General features: G+C 40.1%; 1 protein-coding gene across 4 annotated transcripts in view; it reads left to right on the top strand.

The window, feature by feature from the left end:
- The window catches only part of MBOAT1 (membrane bound glycerophospholipid O-acyltransferase 1), a 56,960-nt gene that overhangs the window by 32,479 nt on the left and 2,939 nt on the right, over nucleotides 1–21,542 (top strand). For all 4 annotated transcript variants that reach the window (XM_085540153.1, XM_015854751.2, XM_085540151.1 and 1 more), the window contains 8 exons: nucleotides 3,504–3,559; nucleotides 6,044–6,098; nucleotides 8,675–8,858; nucleotides 10,228–10,420; nucleotides 14,548–14,651; nucleotides 17,531–17,595; nucleotides 19,687–19,819; nucleotides 20,998–21,149. In XM_085540153.1, coding sequence (XP_085396279.1) covers nucleotides 3,504–3,559; nucleotides 6,044–6,098; nucleotides 8,675–8,858; nucleotides 10,228–10,420; nucleotides 14,548–14,651; nucleotides 17,531–17,595; nucleotides 19,687–19,819; nucleotides 20,998–21,149 — 942 coding nt within the window. The remainder of the gene's footprint in view (nucleotides 1–3,503; nucleotides 3,560–6,043; nucleotides 6,099–8,674; nucleotides 8,859–10,227; nucleotides 10,421–14,547; nucleotides 14,652–17,530; nucleotides 17,596–19,686; nucleotides 19,820–20,997; nucleotides 21,150–21,542) is intronic.

The following is a 21,542-nucleotide window of genomic DNA, read 5'->3' on the forward strand; positions in this document are numbered from 1 at the left end:
GAAAAGGTCATTGGAAGTTGTGTAGTTTTGTTTACTCCCTTTCTTCAATGCTCTTAATTTTCAAGTTTTAGTAATCAGAACTTGTGTGCATATTTAGGAAATGGTGTTCTTTTGTTTGTTCAGCTTTTTTTCCCCTAAATAAAATCCAATTTTTCCATGTCTGACTTCAATATTGATTTAAGATTTGCGTTCTCGTGCATTGCTCTGTGAAGATGTTTAAAAGGGTGTATTTGTTATTCTAAAGAAACAAAAGCAGTTTTAGACTTGTTCTGTGCGTGTATGTGAGAGACATTTGAGTGGCAGAGAGGAATGGAACAAGCTCTGGTTGTGCAGAAGGGGTGGCCCCACACCTCAGTAGGGTGCCGGGAGGATAGAGTCCCAGTGCTGCCTATTTCATTGTACTGTGCCCTCTCTTGCAGTGAAGATTTGGGCCCCCAGAGGGAGAATGATTGATGGGTGAAGGAGGAAGAAGATACTCCCTGCTCATCTGAAACCTTGCTCACTCATTGTGTGAAATGTCTGATGATACCTAATGCTGATCTTGTGAAAGATTTAGAGAGAGTCATCCGTTGCTCCTGTGCAGTGGGTTTCCACCTCCCCAAGCAGGATGTGGGATACATGGGTGGATCTGTAACATGAGAGTCGCCCTCCCAACCATGGGCCAGGAGTGTCATGTTTGTTATCTTCTTTGGAGTTCAGGCTTGAGGGAGGGAGATGGTGTGTCTTCTCTGATGAAAAATGCGCATGAGACTCATTTGTTCTACTGGGGTGCAATGTGTTGTGAATGAGACAGTGAATTCCTAATATAGATAAAAACGACCTCTGGGTTCTCTGTGTTTACATGGTATACAGTTTTAATGCAGGCTGTGCTCTTGCTTCCATTGATTAATCAGCCCATCAGAACTGTTTGCATTTGGGATCTCTCTGGCTGACAGTGGGGGGCCTGATCTTCAAAGACAAGTATCTAGATTTTTGTCTCTTAAAGGTGTAGAATTTTGGCTCTGGGCCTGAGGTTAAAATTTGCACACTTCAGCATAAAGTGCTTGCTGTAAGACAGACACGCTACAAATTGAAGCAATTTTAAACTAGTGTTAGCGTTCACACATAGAGCTAAAGGGTCAAGTACTGACAAAATAAAAGTCTGAACTGAAAATCTCTGTCTCTCCTAAGGATTAAAAAGTCTGCTTTTTTTTTGTATCCTTAAAGGTTTGGGGTTTTTGCATCTTTGAAAGAAAAGCTAGAATTTGAATGGGAAAACTGGAGAAATACATTGTATAAAGTACTGGCGAGAACAGCTTATAATGAACTTTTCATAAAATGGAAAGATTAATTGGAATAAAAATGACTTTTTCACATTGTTGGAGCTGCCTGGACAATGGAGAAAAGTCATTTTTGTCAATTCTTTAGCTGTAATCTGTGATCTAGATGACCCAAGAATTAATGCTACAGAGACACTTGTGTTACAGTTGTATTCCAGATTTCTATATATAAAAGTTTGTTTTGAGTTTCTTGTGCAAGTAAGTGTTTTTACTGGTATTTCAAGGGGATGCTCCTGAAACCATAGCAATAGTTTCTGATTAAAAACTGGCTGATAATACATGTTGGTTAGAAAATGCAAATTATTCTACCTACGCAGAATTATGTGTAGACTCCTAAATATATCCAGATTGGATATATTTAGTATTAAAAATAAAGAAAGAAATAAGAAACCACTTACAATGAAAAAAAAAATCTTTTTCCAGTAATCTTTTTACTGTGCGCAGCATATTAATTATCTTGAAAATCAGCTTGATTTATCACAGTGGGATGATGAGGATGAGATTGTACACAATTTATCTAGCCTCTGGGTTTACATTTGATTGTAACCAGTGGGTTGGTTTAGGGTAAAAGGATGGTTCAGAATCTCTTGTAAAACCATGCAGGATATTAACATTTGACTGTTATTTTAGACAGAGATGCCACTGAATGTAACTCTTTTTTCCTTATCTTGTGAAGTGGATGGGGCAAATACAGTGCTTGAGCTTAAAAAACAACAACAAAAAAAGCCTTCAACATTTTTTTTCTTTCATTGGATCCCAGAAAATTTATCATGGTGTTTAAAATAAATAGCCATACAATTTTTAATGGTCATCTATTTGTCTTTAAAAAGTTCTCCATACCAGTCAAACTCTGTAAATAGGTGGTTTCCTCTTCTAATTTGTTTTGAAGACATTGTTACTGTTCAAGGTAGAACCCTCTTATGGCTTATCCTGTTAGTTTATGACCTTGTTAAGAAATAATCCATTGTATTAATCCTCAGAGAAATAAAAATTATTGAGTGGAACTGGTGTGACATGTAATCATTGTAAATAATGCTTTAAAAGTAATTGTGTCCTCATCACCCTTCACAATTCAGTGGCTGTTAGAATTCTGTAGGGGTCTGAGACTTGGGCACCCTTTGCTGGCGTCCGTGGTGGCAGAATAATATGGGGAGGCAAGGGCAGCACATGGTCATCACTCCCTTTTCCTGGCATGGACTCTTCCAGATTACAGGTGCTCAGTGGTGGGTTTGGTGTTTAGGGCTCTACAGCACTTAAAAGCAGTACATGGATAGCAATTATGGAGCCTCTCTTTGAGAGGGTCTGATTGATTTTCCTCACAGTTTGTTCCTTTTCTTTCTACTCACAAAGCTGTACTTTGCCTTTCCCCCTGCCTCCCTATACATCAGCTGTGGCAACCCACAGTATTAAGAATCTTGGTAAAGCCAGATATTGGAAATATAAGCAGCGCTATTGAATGTAATGTCTGTTTGTATATTGCTTGTTTGGTTGACCCTAAAGCTGCTGGCACTGTAGCCTATAAACCTGGCTCAGGTTCTGCTGGCTTGTATCTTTGGGAGTCTCCAGATCCCATGTGCCAAACACACCCAGTTGGATGGGCAGGCTGTCCACCCAGCAGTCACAAAGCCAAGAAGCAGGGGGGATGCTGTGTCATGCTGACAGATATTCTGCTGTTTGCACTTTATCAATCGGACTATTCACATATGGAAATAAGTGTGTGTATCTGCAGAGTTGTCATTTGTTTAGGGCAGTGAGGAAACATGATTGGAGAGTTACAGCAAGGAAAGGCAGTGTTATGTTACAGCAATATTGTTATTCTGCTATTGAATACAATGGGGCTTGAATTTGGTTTTCGCGTGGAAGGAAGCATGCTGGGCTGCAGAATCTGGTAGTCCTTAGTGGCATGACTTCTGAATTACAATTTGCACTGCTGTGGGGTGGGGAGGCATAAAATGAGGCTTTGTGTGTGCTTAGCAATTAAAAATTCCAGTGCAAGTTACTCTGGGGTTGTTTTGAACTCAGGCAATTGTCTTATGCCTGAGTTGCTCCTTCAATTTTAATTGGATGTTTTCCACTTGTTGCTAATACAGTTATGCCTTTTAAAGGGATAAAGACATTCCAGAAGAAAGTTGAGAATAATTTGTGTTACAAGATGTGTAACTGCTGTGTCTGTCTTTGTTACAGTCCGCTGATGATAATTACACAGAAGATCACAACACTTGCATGCCAACTACATGATGGTAAGTAAGGGAATTTTTTTCCCATGAAGACAGCATTTTTATTCCCAGTACATTTTGTGGTGGAATAACAGAGAAGATGAATGTAGTTCAGTGAGCTGCTCCAAGTGAAGAAGAAAAATGCTTTGTAGAGAAAAACAAGAGATTTCAAGTTTTGATCAATTCTATAGAATCAAACTGTCCTTTCAGTAATGAAGACAACTACTTTTCCTTGTGCAACCTCTGCTTCTGGCATGAAGTTTGGATTTTATTCTGTAACTGCATTTACTGTTTAAGTGCTATAGTGTATCTCTGTTAAGCTTTCTGAAGCAATTCTTGATTCTCAGAAATCAAGAGCTTTATTTGATCTGTAGCTTCAGCCATTAAAATCAATGTGGAAAGTTTATGGTGTCAATGGTATTGACAGCATAAATGATATCAATGGGGAAAATGGCTTTAAGGAGATTTAGGTTAGATGCTAAGAAGAAATTTTTTATTCAGAGAGTGGTGGGGTTCTGGAACAGGTTGCCTAGAGAGGTTATGGATGCCCTGTCTCTGGAGGCATTCAAAGCTAGATTGAATGGAGTCCTGGGCAGCAGAGTTGCAGGTAAAATAGTGTTGTTTCCATTCTTACTCTGCGCTGTAATAGCAAAGACTAGAAATGCTAATTGTCATCAGTACTATTATTGTGTATATATATTGGTGTTGAACTATGAACTTCCAATGGCCTGAAGCTCACTGTATTTATAAGCTATGGGTGACTAGCCTCTAGAACTGCTGTGTTTAGGTGGTGGCTCTTACAGACTGCAGGATCTGGCATTTGCAAGTTAAATTTATGTTGGATGGGTCTGTGCTGTGATTTCACACTGGTAGGCAACTGAAATCCACCACACTGCTCCCTAACTCCCCCTTCTCAGAGGAAGAGAGGGAGAAAATCCAATGAGGAAGGGCTCCAGGATGAGATCACTCATCAGGTAGCATCGCAGGCAAGACAGACAAGACTGATTTTTAGCCTATTACTAACAGATTAGGGCATTAAAACTAAAAGCAAACTATAAACATTTTTCTTCCATTCACTTTCTTATGTTTCCTGTCCCCAAGCAGCACAGGGGAACAGGGAACGGGAGTTGCAGTCAGTTCATAATGCTTTGTATCTGCTACTCCTTCATGACTGCACAGCTTGAAGGTCTGCATGTGCTAATTGACCTTGCTGTTAACTTTCATGTTGCTGAGGCTTCTCTGCCCCTGTTATTTAAGCCAGTCAGCTCAGGTATCTCTGCATGCCTATAGGCTGATGTGCAGCCTATATCTACCCCTAGAATACTGGAGGTAGATTAAAAGGGAGAAGGGAAGAGATAGCAGAAGGGGACAGGAGCATCTTAAACCAAAACTGCTTATGGAAAAAGCTTATTAAATTGTGAATATCCACACATGGAATGGTTGCTCAAATGGAGACAGCTTGCAGTTCAGACAAATCTAAATTTGTAGAAATTTGATGCAGCTGCCCTTAAATGGAAATGGACAAAATAACCAGCTCTTGAAGTAACTAAGCGCTTAACTGTTTCTCTGGAGCTTACACTCTCTCAGTATTGAGGAAATGAAGTAGTGAAGAGAGAAGGGATGTGAGCAGCTTATAAACAGTCTTTTTAAGTAATGGGTCCTATATATATACATCAATAATTATGGCCAGTACATTGAGGACTGTAATGATAAGTGATATAAAGCCCCTGATGTAGTGAAGATGTATATATGTGTTCTCAGCATCAAGTGCTGTGACTCATTCCATGGTGAGTTCTGCTGAAGCTGGCAGGATTTCTCACAGTAAGCACAACTAAGGCTTCAGAGTGAAGGTTATTAAGATGTTTGCTACTGTAAGCAACATCTGTTTACGTGCTGGCCATTATACAAGATTTTCCTGACTTTTCTGCTTCTGGCCCCAAAGGTCTAATGAACTCAATAGTAGTTTACTCTTCCAGGCTGGACCTTATACAATTCCAGGTTATTACCAATGTGTGAGTTTCAGCTTGCTCCACCAGCAGGCAGCCAGTCTGCTAGTTCACACTCATGAAGCTTCTGTTTCTTGAGTGCCCATTTCTCTTCCACTGCCTGATCCTCCTGCTGTGAAATGCTCCATTTCTCACCAAGGAGACAGCAGGAGGCTGGAGCTTGAATGAGCCAGCAGCTTCTGGGAACAGAGGTTTTTCCTGCACAGGACTGTTAGCAGAGGCTGCTGGGGGTTGTTGCCAGTTGGTGGCATTGTGAGTTGCATTGTCTGTGTGGGAATACTATGACTGCTTCTCCTGGAAGCGTATCTAGGGTGAAAAAGGGGGCATGAGATAAGGAACAGGATAAAGGGAATGTGAATGTACTTGACCTAAAAGTTGGGAATTGAGCTATTACAGCTGCTCGTGACAAAGAAATCTTGAAGCCTTAGGAACTTCCTATCCATGGAAACAGAAGGCTTTGGAGATGGCTTTCAAAAAGGTCTAATGTGACTTTTCTTTCTAGGAATAGGGAGACAAGCTGAGGAACTTACTGCCGAGCAAAATCGACTTGCTGTGAAGTAAGAATTTTAATTCCTGCATTGATGTGTGTTTAATTTCATCTAAAGAAATTTATAATTTGGGTTTTTTCCTTTTTTCATTGTTGATAGTAATTGGCCATGAAAATGTCACCTGCCTCTTCCTAGTCCATAACGGGATAAAAGAGCTTCCAGTTTTTTCTATTTGCTTGAGGAATTTTGTTTTTGTAATAGTACTGTTGCTACCCTCCTAATATGAACATAGCTTCTCTGCTGTATTCCTTATTTCTTCAGCCTATGACTTGAACCTGTATCACCCCGTGCTTGTCTCTAAAGCATTTGAGTGCTTGGCATCATCTCACTGGCTTAACTGTATCCTCCAAGTACAATAAAAGTGGCTTTTGTTGATTTAAACCCTTAACATTCAAGCTAAGGTTGTATTGTGTAGTTTTTTTGCCAGTTGTCTTCATTTTATCTCTAATACACTATTTTTCAACAACAGAGTACTTCTAGGCTCTGTTGGCAAACTAGATACTAAAAATCCTTTTTGACTTTACTCTGACACTCTTAAGTACAGCTTTTCTTCACCATAATTCTCAGACACTGAAATTTTATTTATTCCTGTCTCCCTCTGCAACATTAATGTTCCTACTCCTCCAAGTTATGGGACTTGTCTGCTCATTTTTCACAAGGAGACAACACGTTGAACATGTGCTCATACAGCTTTATGCTACTACTTTTCACCTTGGAGTGTATGTTGAAGGCCAAGGAAATTATTTCTGTGACAGAAAAGAGAGCTCTCAAAAAATCTGCCTGTGAATTTCTGAAACTAAGAGAGCACTTTCTTGAGAAGCAAGTATCTTGTAGGAACGTTTATGTAACTTTTGCTGTGGCCCGTAGCTTTTTGCCTATTTTTAAAGCTTACAGCATATTGTTCAGCTGCACTGGGCCCTTGTGACCATATGATTAATTGCAGTCAAACTCTCACCAAACAGGCTTTTTTTTTTTTTTTTCCTTGTACAGTAGAGGAGCTCATAATGTAGAAGAGGGTGTCAATGGCAGTGGCAGAGAAACCATAATTGAGGAGTTTAAAATCCCCTTTGGTAATACAGCCTTTTGTCTTCCCTGTTTTCGGTTTGTTCTTGTTTCTCACTCATCCTCTGTACATTCCTTTATGCATTGCTCATGTCTCCCCACCCACCTTCATGCACAATCTAAGCTGAAACTAATGACTTTATTTTGAATCTTATTTTCATCTTTACTCTCAGAAACCCAAATCACTGTTCTTATTTCACAGAACAGAAAAGACGAGCCTTGCCTCAAATAGTTCTCTGCATCTTTCTGTGAAATTATTTCAGCAGGGAATGTATCATTCAGACACTAGCATCTACAGTAACCCACAGAGTGAATGCAGAAAATCCTGGCTAAGCTAACTGTTTATTCAAACTAATTCCACTTCAGAATAAAAGTACGCAAGAGCAATTGCTTAACTGTTGCTTAGTTTTTCTGCTAGAAATTTATCTTTAAATCAGAAAGAATTTTAAGTGGGCTTTTGCTTGTGCGTGTTCATCTGTATCTTGGAGAGGAGAGTCCTAAAACACTGTGCTCTGGATTCTCTTTTGATCTGGGAGCTATTAGCACATTAATAGACAACACTGTGTATCTCAGTACAGAATTTAAGCATTCACGTTTTCTGCCACATAAATAAAGAAAGCTCAACACTTTAGAAACTGTACTAGTGGAGAAAGGCCTGCACATCTTTCTTTTCAATCCTACCGCTCTGTTGCAGTGACAGTGGATCTTTTTATATCTGATGCTAAAACCTCCAAAGGAACTGGGGATTTATGCCCTGTGAAATGCAAAAAGCAGACAAGATGAACCTTCTCCGACTTTTTTCTTCAGATGTATTTTAAGTGTTTTCACCCTACTTCCTTTTCCTGTTCGTGCTGCAATACAAGCAATTACTTCCTTTATTTGCACAGAAGGACAGAGAGCCTCTTCATTCTGTTCCTTGTATGTCTCACATTATGCTTCCGTTTTTTGGAGGGCTAAACTGTGCAGGCAGCTGCTTTCAAAAGTGTGGTGGAGCACTCCTGTCAGTTGTCTTAAAAGCTCCCTGCCCTATAGTTTGCGTAACAACACAAAGTGTTGCATTGCAACAGCTTGGTGGGGCTGACATTACTCAGCTGGTGGTCTTCTAGCCCTTACTGACCCATGACTTACTGGGCAGATGTCCAGAACAGCACCAGCTTCTCACTCTTGTTACTGCTGGCCTGATCATAGCATGCAGGTCAGTTTGTTGGAGAGTGGATACTTAGATTTATGGCCTATTTTTAAGCTAATGGCTTCTCATAATAATAATACAGCTTTTCAGATTCGTAGCATTTGCTCACCTGGGGTTTACGTGCTTCCATATTACTCATTACCCTTGTTCTGACTGCCATCTGCCAGACAACAGTGGGATGTAAGAAAAGCTAAAAGATAAAGTTAGCTTTCAGCTATGGGAGGGTATTAGGAGAGGGCTGAGGCAGATGGTACAACTCAAAGTGTTCGTTAAAACATTTGCTAAGATTTATCTTTTTTTTTTTTCTTTTGTTGTACATGGATGATTCTTACAGGACAAGACCTTCCTTACTGGAGTATTTAAGCTATCTCCTCAATTTTATGAGCATCATAGCTGGACCTTGCAGCAATTATAAGGATTACATAGCTTTCATTGAAGGGAGGCATGTGCACATGAAACTATTAGAAGTGAACTGGAAGCAGAAGGGTTATGACAGACTTCCTGATCCTTCTCCAACTGTAAGTTTTAAAACAACAAAGATTGATTGCAAGGGAAAAGAGAGGGTTCTCATAATTTAAAACAAAGAGGAAATAAACAGTTTCCAGTTAAATTTCCAGTAAATGTTACAATGTGTTTTTGTTGTTATTTTTTTTTTCCTGTAAAGTGGCTGCTGTTTTCATCGCAGGGTCAGGGGTGAAGGGGCTGTATCTTCCCTTGAATTCCCCAAATATATTCAGCTTGCAGAATGGGTCATTCATTGGTCAATGGGTGTCCTTTGCGCAGCAGTGGGAATTTTCTTCAGGTTCTAATAACTACAAATTGCAGTTCAGCTCCAGACAGATGAGGAAAACAGCACACATATCAGAAAGCAAAGTCACATCCCACTTGTAATGCAGAATATGTTAGGAGTACAGAAATCGTGGCTAATTAGAAACTGTAGTATGTCCAGGTGCCTTGCAAGACTTCAGATTTACACTAGTCTTACTGAGATCAGATTAAAGCCCTCACTGTGTTACTTGCAAGTCGGCAGCAAATATTAAGATTTGCACTGTAACCATTTAAAAATAAATACCCATTATTAATGCACAGTGGGAAATATTTATATTTTCTGAAATGCATTGTTTTTTCAATAACATATCACACTTTTATTAATCTTTTAATAGTGCATGAGTCAATTTTTGCGTGGTCGCCAAGTGCCTCTTTTACTTTTTTTATTGTGCCCGTATCAAGGAGTGTTTATTCTTGATGTCTACATGAAGTTGAGCTTCTAACTACTGAAACAACATGATTATTTTATATATATATTTATATAAAAAGCTGAAGAGTAGTAATAGAAAGCAGCGTTGTGTAGCAGATATCCTACTTCATGGGAAAGTATGCTGCTGTATGAGATTATGCTTTTTTGACAAGTGATTTTAGCAAGACATCTGGATGGCAGCTGGACAGTGAGGCCTGCCATTGTGCTGAATACTGATGCTTTTTGGCTTCTAGGAGGAATCATGTCTTTCGTTCCAAAACATGACAGTGCATATAGTAAAGCTTTTTCCTTTTTATCTTGGCTTCTTTTATTGTTAGTTTTGTTTGTTTGTTTTTTTTCTTTCTTTTTTTTTCTCATTTTAGGACCTCCACTGCCAATTTTCACTTCTATTTCTTCTTTGTACCTATCTCTAGTTAGCTCAGTAAACAGTGTTAGACATATTCTTGGACTGTGTCTATTTTTGGTCATGTCTTCTAAATTATTGTCAGCGTTGTCACTGCTGATTTAATTGGTTCTCAAATGTTATTTTTATATGCCATGAGCACTGCTTTTATTTGTCATGAACATTGCTTTTTTCTTCCTTCAAGCAAATGCTTCTAATTTACATTTTAATGTCATTTATTTTTTAGGGAGCAGTGATGTACAAGTTGTGTATCACACTGGTATCTCTTGTTTTATTCTTGACACTTACCAAGAACTTTCCTATGGCATATATTATTGATAATGAATTTCTTGATAAAACGCCCTTCTTAACAAGACTTGTTTACCTGTATGTTGTGACACAGTCTGCAAAACCAAAGTATTACTTTGCATGGACGTTAGGTAAGTCTGGCTACATCACTTATTTTTGTAACAAATCATTTCATAATTGGGAAGGTGGGTGAAAAGGTCTGATATGGTGAGAGGGCAATGAAATAAAATAGTGCATAGACCTGTAGTTTACACAGAAGATGTATGCATGTTTCTGCTGATTCCCAATGAAGTAGGGAGATGTGCATAAAATCTCTTCCAATTTGTCGGATATCCTCTGCCTCTGGAAACTGTTCTAATTTTCAGCTTCTCACCAGTAGAGTCAGTGTAACAATTTCCTCTTAAAGTTTCATAATTACACTAAAATAATTTTTACATGCATTCATAGGAAAAAAAAAATAAAAAAAGGGAAAGATTACCTCTTCTAAACCTCAATTCTTATGCTTTGTTCATTATTTGACACTTATGTCAGTGGGGTCAGTAGGTTAAAATTAGTCATACTCAAGCTTACACTCAGTCTGGCTCGGGCTTACAAATATGTTACTATGTGAACAGACCTCTCTTTTGTTATGGGACTTCTGCATGTGCATCTGTATTAGAAAACTGTGGTTCTTGGGGGGAACTGCAGTTAGGCTTTGCCTCCAGGGCACTGTGAGGTGCTAGCCTCGAGCAAATGAGAAAGCAACAAAGAACCATGGGGAAGGTGGAGAATGATGAAGGCAATGAGAAGGACCAAGAGCTTCTGCAAGGAAAATGAAAAGAAAAAGAAGAGAATTCATTATTGAGAGTAGCAAATTGCCTTGGCTTCATTATTAGAATCCAACTAGCTCAGGGGTCAAAATAATCTTTTTCTATTTTACTTTCTTCCTTTTTGAAGTCACCTTTCCTGCCTGTGTGTGAGGATTCAAAACCTTCTTGTCTAGGCTGAAAATTGTGAGACTGAATTCTTTGCTGATATTGCAAGACTTTTGTGTGTATGTAGATTCTGCAGAGACACGTGTGTTTGAGTCTGAGAATATCATTGAGATAGCATGGGAAGAACCAGAGAAATTCATTGTGATGCTGAAAATAAAATTGACAGATTTAGAAAAAAACATTGAGGATTAGCATCTCTGGGGCAGGAAATGCTCTGAGGTAAAGAATTCTTTTCTGAGTAACTCTTTTTTAGAGGTACTCAGCATTAAATCGCCATCTAAATTTTTTCCAACATCGTAGTTAACCATTAGGTCATTATCAAAGAGATTAATCGAGTTAGGACATGGGTGACCCTTAAAGGCTGCAGAAATATCGTGCAGTGGAGGGGTGCTGGGAAAAGCATGCACTGCATTCTGATTGTTGAGTTCTCAGTTATTCACATTACAAACTCAGGAAACAAAACAGCAGACATTTTGTCCTTTTGCTGTTTAGCTTTCAATGCTATAGCATAAGGCATTCTAAAAGTGCTTGCTGAAACTGCTTATAAGCACTTCTTGCTTTTAGAAGGGGACAGTTGTAGTATTGTGTGAGATCTGCAATATTGAATTCCTGCAGATTCATGAAATGTCAGATGCAAGACAGAAAAATGTGGTTTCTCTTTGCACGAACAATATTTATGCGAAGCGTGGCTACAAACTTGACTCAGAGCTGCTGCTGAAAGCAATTTGGAATTGAGTGCCTACCTCCAAGGGTTTTTGTGGAGCAAAATGTATATATTAGAGCTGTTGAAATCAGCAGGGAAACCTCTGCTGAAATTCATGGAGTTTGGGTTTTCACAAGTAATTGGAAGGCAGGACAGCTAAGATACTTCTTTGCTCAAGCCATGTTTTTCTATTGGATGTTAGCATGTGAGGCAAGAGTCTTGGATATCTGTGGTGTTGCTGTGCCCCTGGATTTCTGATTTCTTGCATTTGACAAAAAAGCACTAAGTAGTCCCTACTACCCATCGAGCGAGGAGGAACAAACCTCTACTGACAATGACAGTCTATTAGCAGGTAGAATCCTATAAGTCTTACAGCTTTTCTCTGGTCTCATAGCAAGGTGCTGGCAGGACATACAGTAAATACAATTTTTGACAAACTTTTGTTTTTGTTGTTGTTGTTTTGTTTTTTTAACAGGGAAAGATATAAAAGTTGGAAGACCTTTCATTCCAACAATAAAATCTAGCTTGTTTAATAAACGGAAAGTGTCAGGTTAGACAATGTTGCTTATTTATTTTCTATTTACTTATTTGTTTTCATTGTTGCTTTTATTTAAGTTCTCTCCCTGGTTTTTCACTTTAGGGTTTCTCCAAGAAGTTGTGCCTGTATTCCTGGCACTTACATAGCAAAATCAGTTTTCACTCTCCAGAAATAAACACTGACCTTTTTAAAGCTTGACTTATTGCAAGCTTATATTTTGTAATTGATCTAGAAGGAAAAGCCTTAACTGTATTTTTGCTTTCCTTTTTCTTCCTGTATCTTCAGTGGTGTCTCCATCTATACAATAATGACCTCCTCCTATTTTTTCGTTACATAGACAATAGGTTTCTCATAGGGGCATGTTAAAAGCAGGATTTGAGCTCCATTGATGAAATGGCTCCCAGGCAAGGGCCAAATAGTTACTTGGTGTCTTGGGAAACTACAAGAACTTCAGCCTGTGAGGCTGAGTGTCTTACAAGTCTGTGAAGCCAGATGACATGCTTCCTAGGATCCTAAAGGAATTGCAGTAGCCAAGCTATTCTCCATCATATTTGAATTTTTTTGTCTGTCAAGTGAAGTCCGTAGCAACTGGAAAAATGGAAACATCACTCCCATTTTTAAGGATGTGAGAAAGGAAATCCAGGAAACTACAGGTTGATTAACCTTGCTTCTGTGCCTGGAAGATCATGTAACGGATCCTCCTGGAAGATATGTTAAGCCACATGCAAGATGAGGAGGTGACATGAGACAGCCAGCACAGCTTCACCAAGGACAGATAGTGCCTGACCAATCTGACGACCTTCAGTGATGAAGTAACAGCTTTTGTGGACAAAGGGATGGCAATTGATTATGTCTGCCTGGAGCTGTGCAAGGTCTTTGACATGATGCCCCACCACATCTTTATCTCTTAATGGAAGAAATATGGATTTGAAGGCTTGGCTATTCAAGAGAAAAATACTTGTTTGGATGGTTGTAGCCAGAGGGTTGTTGTCAGTGGCTATATGTCCAGGTGAAGGCAGGTTTTGAGTAGTGCCCCCCAGGGGTTGGTCTGTCTTGGAATTAGTGCTCTTCAACATTTTTATCTATGGCATATTTGATGGTTCAAGTGCACTCTCACCAAGTTTGTGGACAACACAAATCTGAGCAGTGTAGTTAATACAACAGAAGAAAGGGATGTCATTCAGAAGGACCTGAACACACTTGAAAAGTGAGCCCACATGAACCAAATGAAGTCTAACAAGGTCAAGTGTGTGGTGTTCTCAATGAGTTTTTTGGTGTTGTGGATAAGGTCTTGGGGGTTCTGGTGGATGAACAGCTGGACATGAGCCAGCAGTGTGCACTTGCAGCCTGGAAAGCCAACAGTATCCTGAGCTGTATTGAAAGAGGGGTGGCCAGCAGTGTGAGGTAGGTGAGTGTCCCTCTCTGCTCTTCCCTTGTGAGGCCCTATCTGGAGTAGTGAATCCAGGCCACCAGGAAAGGAAAGATGTGGAGCTGCTGGAGAAGGGCCACTGAGATGGTCAGTGGGCTGGAGCAAGGAAAGGGCTCCCTGCTTCTGCTGGCAACAGTATTACTGATACAAGTAATACAGTTGGCTTTCTTGGCCTCCTTGGCACACTGCTGGCTAATGTTCAGCCAAGCTTTGACCAGGACAGTTTCTTCCAAACAGTATTCCAGCCACTCTGCCCCAAGCCTGTAGTATTGCCTGGGGTTGTTGTGGCTGAAGTACAAGAGTACCTGACACTTGGCCTTGCTGAACCTCATCCTATTGGCCTCAGTCTAACTATCCAGCCTGTCCAGATCCCTGAGAGGGCCTTCCTACCATCAGGCAAGTTGACATTTCCTCCTGACCTAGTGTCATTTTCAAATTTGCTGAAGGTGTACTCAGTCCCCTTGTCCAGGTCATCCCTTTGCCAAGACAAACTTGTTTTTAAAAGAGAAGATACTAGTCCTACAAAGATGACTTGAATGTTTAGTGCCATATGCAGCTGCAAGAAAACACTTCTCTAACAGTCTGATTTGACCCATTTTGCTTTCATATTGCAGCAGATGCAGTCAACAATGCAGCTGGGTATGGATTCAGTGGAGTTGACGAAAAAGGTGCTTTCCGCTGGGACCTGTTGTCCAACTTAAATATCTGGAATATTGAGGTGAGTTAAAGGAATAGCAACATCGGCATGACTACAGATAATTAAGTATGATAGTGGGGAGACTGTTTGCTGGAATGAAGGTAAATCCATGCCACCAGTGTGCCTGTCTTTAACTTGGAGAGGGTTTGCATTTTATCTGTTGGGCAGATAAATAGCATCTGTCACACAGCCTTTGTAATGCTCTATATTCAGGTTGCATTTGTAAATAGTTTATAGAGGGCTAATAAATGATTAATCAGATACTTAATAAATGAGCAGTCAATTACTGTAGATTGTAGCTGAGTTCAGTGGGTCAATAAATTGCTTGGAGCTATGATTCTTCACCATCTGCAGTGTATTCCATCCATCTACTTCAAGCAGTCTTCCCCTTTTATAATCCAGATGAGACGAGTGTTGGTAGTGAGAGAAGCTATCAGCAGCAGAAAATGCACAAACACATGGAAGAGCTGAGTTCCTGCATGTGGCTGGAGTGCCTCTTCTAAATAGGGACCAGCAGGGGTGGGAGCTGTAACAGATACAGGGAAACCTGAATGGAAACTGCTGGTGCCATGCTGAGTTTAGATGATAGCCGATCTGGAGATCTGTCCAGCAAACCATGTGTTTTCTCAATCATATATCACATGTTTTTCTTGTTACTGCAGCATGCTTTTAAGTGTCCATTAGTCTTTTGTAAGATATTTGTATATTTTCTTTGATGTAAGAAATAGCCAGCATCATTATTTGTTTGCCTCAGAGAATATTCTCTGAATGCCAGGGGGATGTGAAAACGTTCATGTCTGCGACTGTTTTTTCTAAAAGCTGCTTTTCTTTAGAAATAGGAGGAACTTCCCCCTGTAATTCTGTAGTTATGCTTTTAAAAGGAAAAGCAGACTAAAACAGATTGCTTTATGGCTGAGTGACCTGTGACTATGCAAATGTGCTGTAATAGCTCTTCTCAAAAACGAAACAGCTTTTGTAATTCGTAGCTGAAAAATGTTGAAAGATGCCAAAGCTGGAACTATCTTTGTACATTCTCTCTTTCTCAACATCATTTATCTGTTTCTTTCTTTCTCTCTCTTTTTTTTAACTGCAATCCTTTACACTTCCCTCCTTCAGTGGCACAGAATACACATCCCAGAAATGCTTTATACTCCTCAATGCTAGCAGCACCCTAATTACCACTCTGAGATCTTCGTTCAATATCTAATTTGGTTTTGGGGCAGGAAACAAATCCCAGCTGGGTGAGCTAAGGCAATTCATGTTGAAAGGAGGACAGTTAAGTACAGGTAGTGTTCTCCAGTTAAGTTGAATGAAGTAAACAGGAACAGGAACTCCTCTCTACCTGCTGAACTGTGGGACCCATGGAAGTTTTTTTCCTTTACACAAATATTAGGGCTTGGAGTGGAGAAAGTATTGTAAAGCAGAGGGGCCATTCCAGCCTCAGGAGCCCTGCCAGGTGTGATGATCTGCTGTGTCTTTCCAAATTTCCCAGTTTTATTTGAGAGAGCACCTGAGTCAGCAGGAAATAAAACGTCCTCACTTGATTGGTCATGTAATGAGAAGAGAGGCTACAGACAGTGTCACTTCACGTGAGCCTTGAATTGTTTCTTTATATGCCAATGGCAGTTCTGGGAGTTATAGCTTAAGTGTGACTGTACAGTACATTTTATGCAGGAATCACCACTTTTATGTGTAAAACTACATGAGGATTGAGAACTTGAGTGATAAATATGACTACAGACGGACCTGATTTGTAGTAGTCTGTTGTAGAAAAGCACATAACAGGAGTTGTGAGGGCATTAAAATGTGACAAGTGCTTAAACGTGGGGGGTGGGAATTTGAAGAAAACCTTGGCAGCATACATATTCTGGCAGCCAGTGACTGCTTTCTTTCTTACTGGTGTAAGGGGAACTTACAAAAGATGGCATCAGTATTAGTTGGATGAGAAATACATTTTTCTTGGCTTCTTTAGGTGCAGTAATACAATTACAATGCAGCAGTACTGCATTGGGAGTTGCTAATCATTTTTAACTTTATCAACAGAGCATGAAGTGCCAACCTTCAGGATTCTTGTGTGAAAGCACAAAAATATCTGAATATTTCCCCTCAGAAACATTTCTCTTTATTCCTTCTTTATAGTGTTCTTTTGACTTCACCTGATAGGACAAAATGATGTGGTTTTACTGAATCACCGGAGACTAGTCATTTATCCCTACTTGATGAGGAGACCCTGGGGAGTTGCTGTCAGCAAGCATAGAGCAAGGGGGAGTGGGGTCAGGGATCTACCAGAGATGGGATTTGCTAGGGAGGAACTGGATACTGGACAGGTTCCAGCAGTTCCCTCAGGTTAGGGGAGCTGATTCTGTGAGGATGTACAAATAGTTCCTCCAGGACCCTGGGGTCTGCTCCAGTATCTCAAGCTGAATAGTAGATTGAAAACTAGGTTCTAAATTTAGTCTTGTAATTACTCCAATTTTCTTCCTTTTCCAAATAATAATGCGTTTATTTTAGTTTTCTTAACACTTTGTTTTAATGGCAGTCTAGGGAATTCCACACTTTGTAATGGGTAGCAAAATCTCTCTTCCAGAAATGAAGCTGCTTGTGAACTGTAGGGAAGGCCAAACATTAAAATGGAGAAAGCTCTTCGTATTTCCCATCCTTCGAAAAATAATGAAACATGTTTAATTTTACAAAACAAAGCAAGTGCCAAGTGTTAGCAGCAATCAAACTAGATAATTCCATTCCAAAATATGTTAGTGTAATGATGGACTGTGGCACAACCCTCATGATAATCAGCTAGTAGAAGGAATATTTTTCATGTCTAGCATTTCTCTAATCTAAAATGCCAGTATTATATTACAGGTTTTAATACTAACATTTCACATGAACTTCTTTCTTAGACTGCAACAAGTTTTAAAATGTACCTTGAAAACTGGAATATTCAGACAGCTGCCTGGCTAAAACGGTAAGCATAATGGAAGAGTAATTTGCTTGGGTTTAGACGTCCTGAAAAAAAACTGACAGTGGATCTCTATACGTTTATAGTCTTTTGTTCTTTCTTTGTTCCCTCTGCCTATAACATTTAGTGGAATGTAGTGGTATTTGATGTTCTATAAGAAAGGTGTGAGGTGATCTGATAGTGGCCTTTCAGTATCTAAACTGGAACTACAGGAAAGAAGGAGACAGACTCTGGAGCTGGGTTTGTGATGATGGAATAAGGGGAATCACAGAATCATAGGATGGCCTGGGTTGAAAAGGATTACAGTAATCATCTGGTTTCAACCCCCTGCTATGTACAGGGTCACCAGAGATGGGGCATCCATAACTTCCTTAGGCAGCCTGTTCCAGTGCATCACTACCCTCTGAGTGAAAAACCTCCTCCTGATATGTAACCTAAACCTCCTGTGTCTCAGTTTAAGACCATTCTCCCTTGTCCTATCACTATCCACCCTCATGAACAGATATACCTCCTCCTGTTTATGTGCTCCTTTCAAATAATGGAAGTCCACAATGAGGTCTCCCTGTAGCCTTCTCTTCTCCAAGCTAATCAAGCCCAGTTCCCTCAACCTTTCCTCATATGAGAGAGGTGCTCCAGCCCTCTGATCATCTTAGTGGCCCTGCTCTGAACCCATTCCAAGAGCTGCATGTCCTTCTTGTACTGGGGGCTCCAGGCCTGGATACAGTACTCTAGCTGGGGTTTCATAAGATAAGTAGGGGTGGGCAATCACCTCTCTCTCCCTGCTGGCCACTCCTCTTTTAATGCAGCCCAGAACACAGTTGGCCTTCTGGGCTGCAAGCGCACACTGCTGGCTCACATTCAGCTTCTCATCTACCAAGACCCCCAAGTCCTTCTCTGCAGGGCTGCTCTCAAGAGGTTCTTCTCACAGTTTGTATAATTACCCGGGATTGCCCCAACCCAAGTGCAGCACCTTGTACTTGGCTTTGTTGAACCTCATTGGTTCTCACAAGCTCAGAGAGGGTAGATTTAAGTTAGGAATCAGGTTTTAGGCTGCTCTTTGCCTTCATCATTCTTGCTATACTATATTATGTTTATCATGCATGTTACTATCAGAATCAAACCTCTTTGGGTCACTGGGATCCAGTCAATTAGGACTTGGACAGAAGTCCAAATCTTCAGAGTGCAGTCCAGCTTTGAGTTATCACAAGATGCTTGCTACTGAGCCTCTGTTTAGGATATGGAGAAGAAGTTTCTTATTTTAAACCCTATCTGTTGCTCATGTAAATGCTAGCATAAGCCTAGATTTTGTAGCTCTAACAATCTCCTGTTGCTTATTATGTTTTTTGGCATGATTAAAGCTCAGAGTACAGTCAGCTGATGTAGTGCCTGAAATGATGGCACTGGTATGTTGTAGTTTTCATTACTATTTTTATTGTTAAATGTTATCTTACTATCTGCTAAGTTAATTTTACTATCTATGTTTTTCACAATTCCACTGATGTGGTAGGAAATGCATTATTTTGATTATTTTCTTTGAAACACAACATTTCATTTAAAACTCAAGTGGATACACAGATTTGCTAGCGTGTTCTTGAACTGGTATCATTCACCTGCATCTTTGAAGTAAGATTTTGGGCTGCTTTACAATAGCCAAAGGCACTTTCTGTTGTTCCTAGCATCTCTCAGATGACAGTGCCTAAAAATACTTTTTACTGGGGAAGGGTGATGTCTGTTTGTCCTTCTACTTATTCTTGATTCACCATCAGAGTTTTGTAGAGAAATGTGTAATTCCAGTATAGAGGTGTAATGGTAAATGAGAAATCTTGCCTGCTCTCTGCCATTTTAATTATTCGATTGCTGTGAGTGCTGGAAGTATTTTTACATGTGCTTTTTAGATCCTCATTGCAAAGAAGCATGCTAACTCTTTCTAGCTAACCTGCCAAATCAATGAAGAGAGAACAGCTCATGTCCTGGTCTGTAACTGAGGCAAGATGAGACATGTAGGAAAACAGTGAGATGTTAAAAACTAAGAGATTTGAAGCATAGTTTCCATTCTTCTGCTATATTCAGCCACTTGTTTTGTTTTCCTCTTTACAGTGTTTGTTATGACAGAGCTCCGTGGTATCCTACTGCTTTAACATTCATCCTGTCGGCCCTGTGGCATGGTATCTATCCTGGATATTATTTTACGTTTCTCACTGGAATCCTTATCACACTCGCAGCCAGAGCAGTATGTACCTTTTGTTGTTCTCTTCCAAGGCCCTTAGTAGATGCTCTCCAGCTATCAACTGCAGGGACCACCCTGGCACATCCAAGCAGCTTGTCCCTGCTGTGAGCTCTCTGTCATGCCTTTGCAGGGGTTGATGTTCACTGCAACTTTGTTCTTTGTTAATGCTAATTACCAAGCATCCCAGCAGTTATAGTTAGCACTCATTCTGTGTGTGCTGCGATGCTGCCCCTGGCTGTCAGAGAAAACATTGCATGGGTGTACGGTTAGAAGTTTGTTACTGCTACTGGCTAGATGAATGCAGTCAAAATAGCTTGGCATTCAAGGTTAAGCTTGAGTCCATACCTCTACTAGTTCATGTCCTGTGTGTGTGTTGACTAATAATCAACTCTCAGCACAGTCTTTCAAAAGACATTGTGATGGTCTGAGCATTAGCCTAAGTTGGAGTGCTATAATGTTTATACAATTGATGCAGTAAGCTGGGCTCTGTTCATGGGCCTGATTTTTGGAAGAGCCACCAAAGGCCAAACAGATTTTGCATCTTATTGATGATGCGTTTATCACTGGTGGTCCTTCAGGATGAACCAGCCACTTGGGTGGGGCTGGGAAGCAGCACTATTGACTTGGTGTTTGACTATGGATAGGTAATCAAGTGAATTTGAAAGGTGCATTAGAGTAGTGGTCAGTATTACCCTCTATGGCTAGAGCATTTTGCTGAGCGTGCTATATTAACCTGTGCTTTGCCCTTCATTTATGAGGATCCAATTAAAAGATGGGAAGCTATACCAAAATCTGCGGAGAGCTGAGTACGCTTGCAGATATAAACACACACTTGTTCATTTGAAGTAACTGCTTCACAGTTAATAAGCAGTACTAAATCAAAAATGGGAGAGGAAAATCAAGACAATTTCCCTCCTCAAAGGTCTTGTCCAGGATATGTAACGTGAGAGTCTTCTCTGGTGAGTATAACAGAAGGAAATGGGACACTCTTCTGTTTACCACTGGTTGACTACAGGATCTTTGTACGTCTATCAATGCAGTTCTGCCTGCTTTCTTATTCTTGGTGCTTTCCATGCTAACATTCTGTGGAGAGTGCAGTGCGTACACTTTAGTATGTTTTTGTGACTTAGCCTAAGAAATAAATTTATGCTATTTTCTGTTTATTTCTCTTTGACTTTCAGATAAGAAACAATTGCAGACATTATTTCCTCTCATCAGTGCCTCTCAAGATGGCCTATGATGTTGCTACCTGGGTTGTCACACAGCTGGCGGTGTGCTATACTGTTGCACCCTTTGTGATGCTGGCTGTTGAGCCCACAATTAAGTTTTACAAGTAAGTTCTCTCTTCCTGACTACAGCACTCCAGATCAGCATAGGCAGGATATTTGGTAACGTAAGAAGTGATTTCTGCACTCCTATAACTTAAGCTATGAAGGCCAAGGCAGAGATCTTCTTGCTTACTTCTCAGTTTTTCTATGTTCTCAGTTCATCTGAGTTTTCACATACTCAGCTTCCTTTTTCAAAGTACTCAGGTCTCAACCACCTTTAGCAGTGGCCAAGGCTGGAGAGGCTAAGAATAATGTGAGTTGGCAGAAGGAGGGGCTCAGTGAGATAAGAACAGGTTTCTAGCTGCCAGCTGTGTGGAGCAGTAGTTAAGGAGGGTGCCTGACAGAGCTTTTCTTTGGTTCTACAATGAAATGTCAGAATAACAGTATTTGATAAGAAG

The sequence above is a fragment of the Coturnix japonica genome, chromosome 2 (assembly GCF_054131305.1).
Source record: "Coturnix japonica strain WE chromosome 2, WE-NBRP24, whole genome shotgun sequence".
Lineage (NCBI taxonomy): Eukaryota > Metazoa > Chordata > Aves > Galliformes > Phasianidae > Coturnix > Coturnix japonica.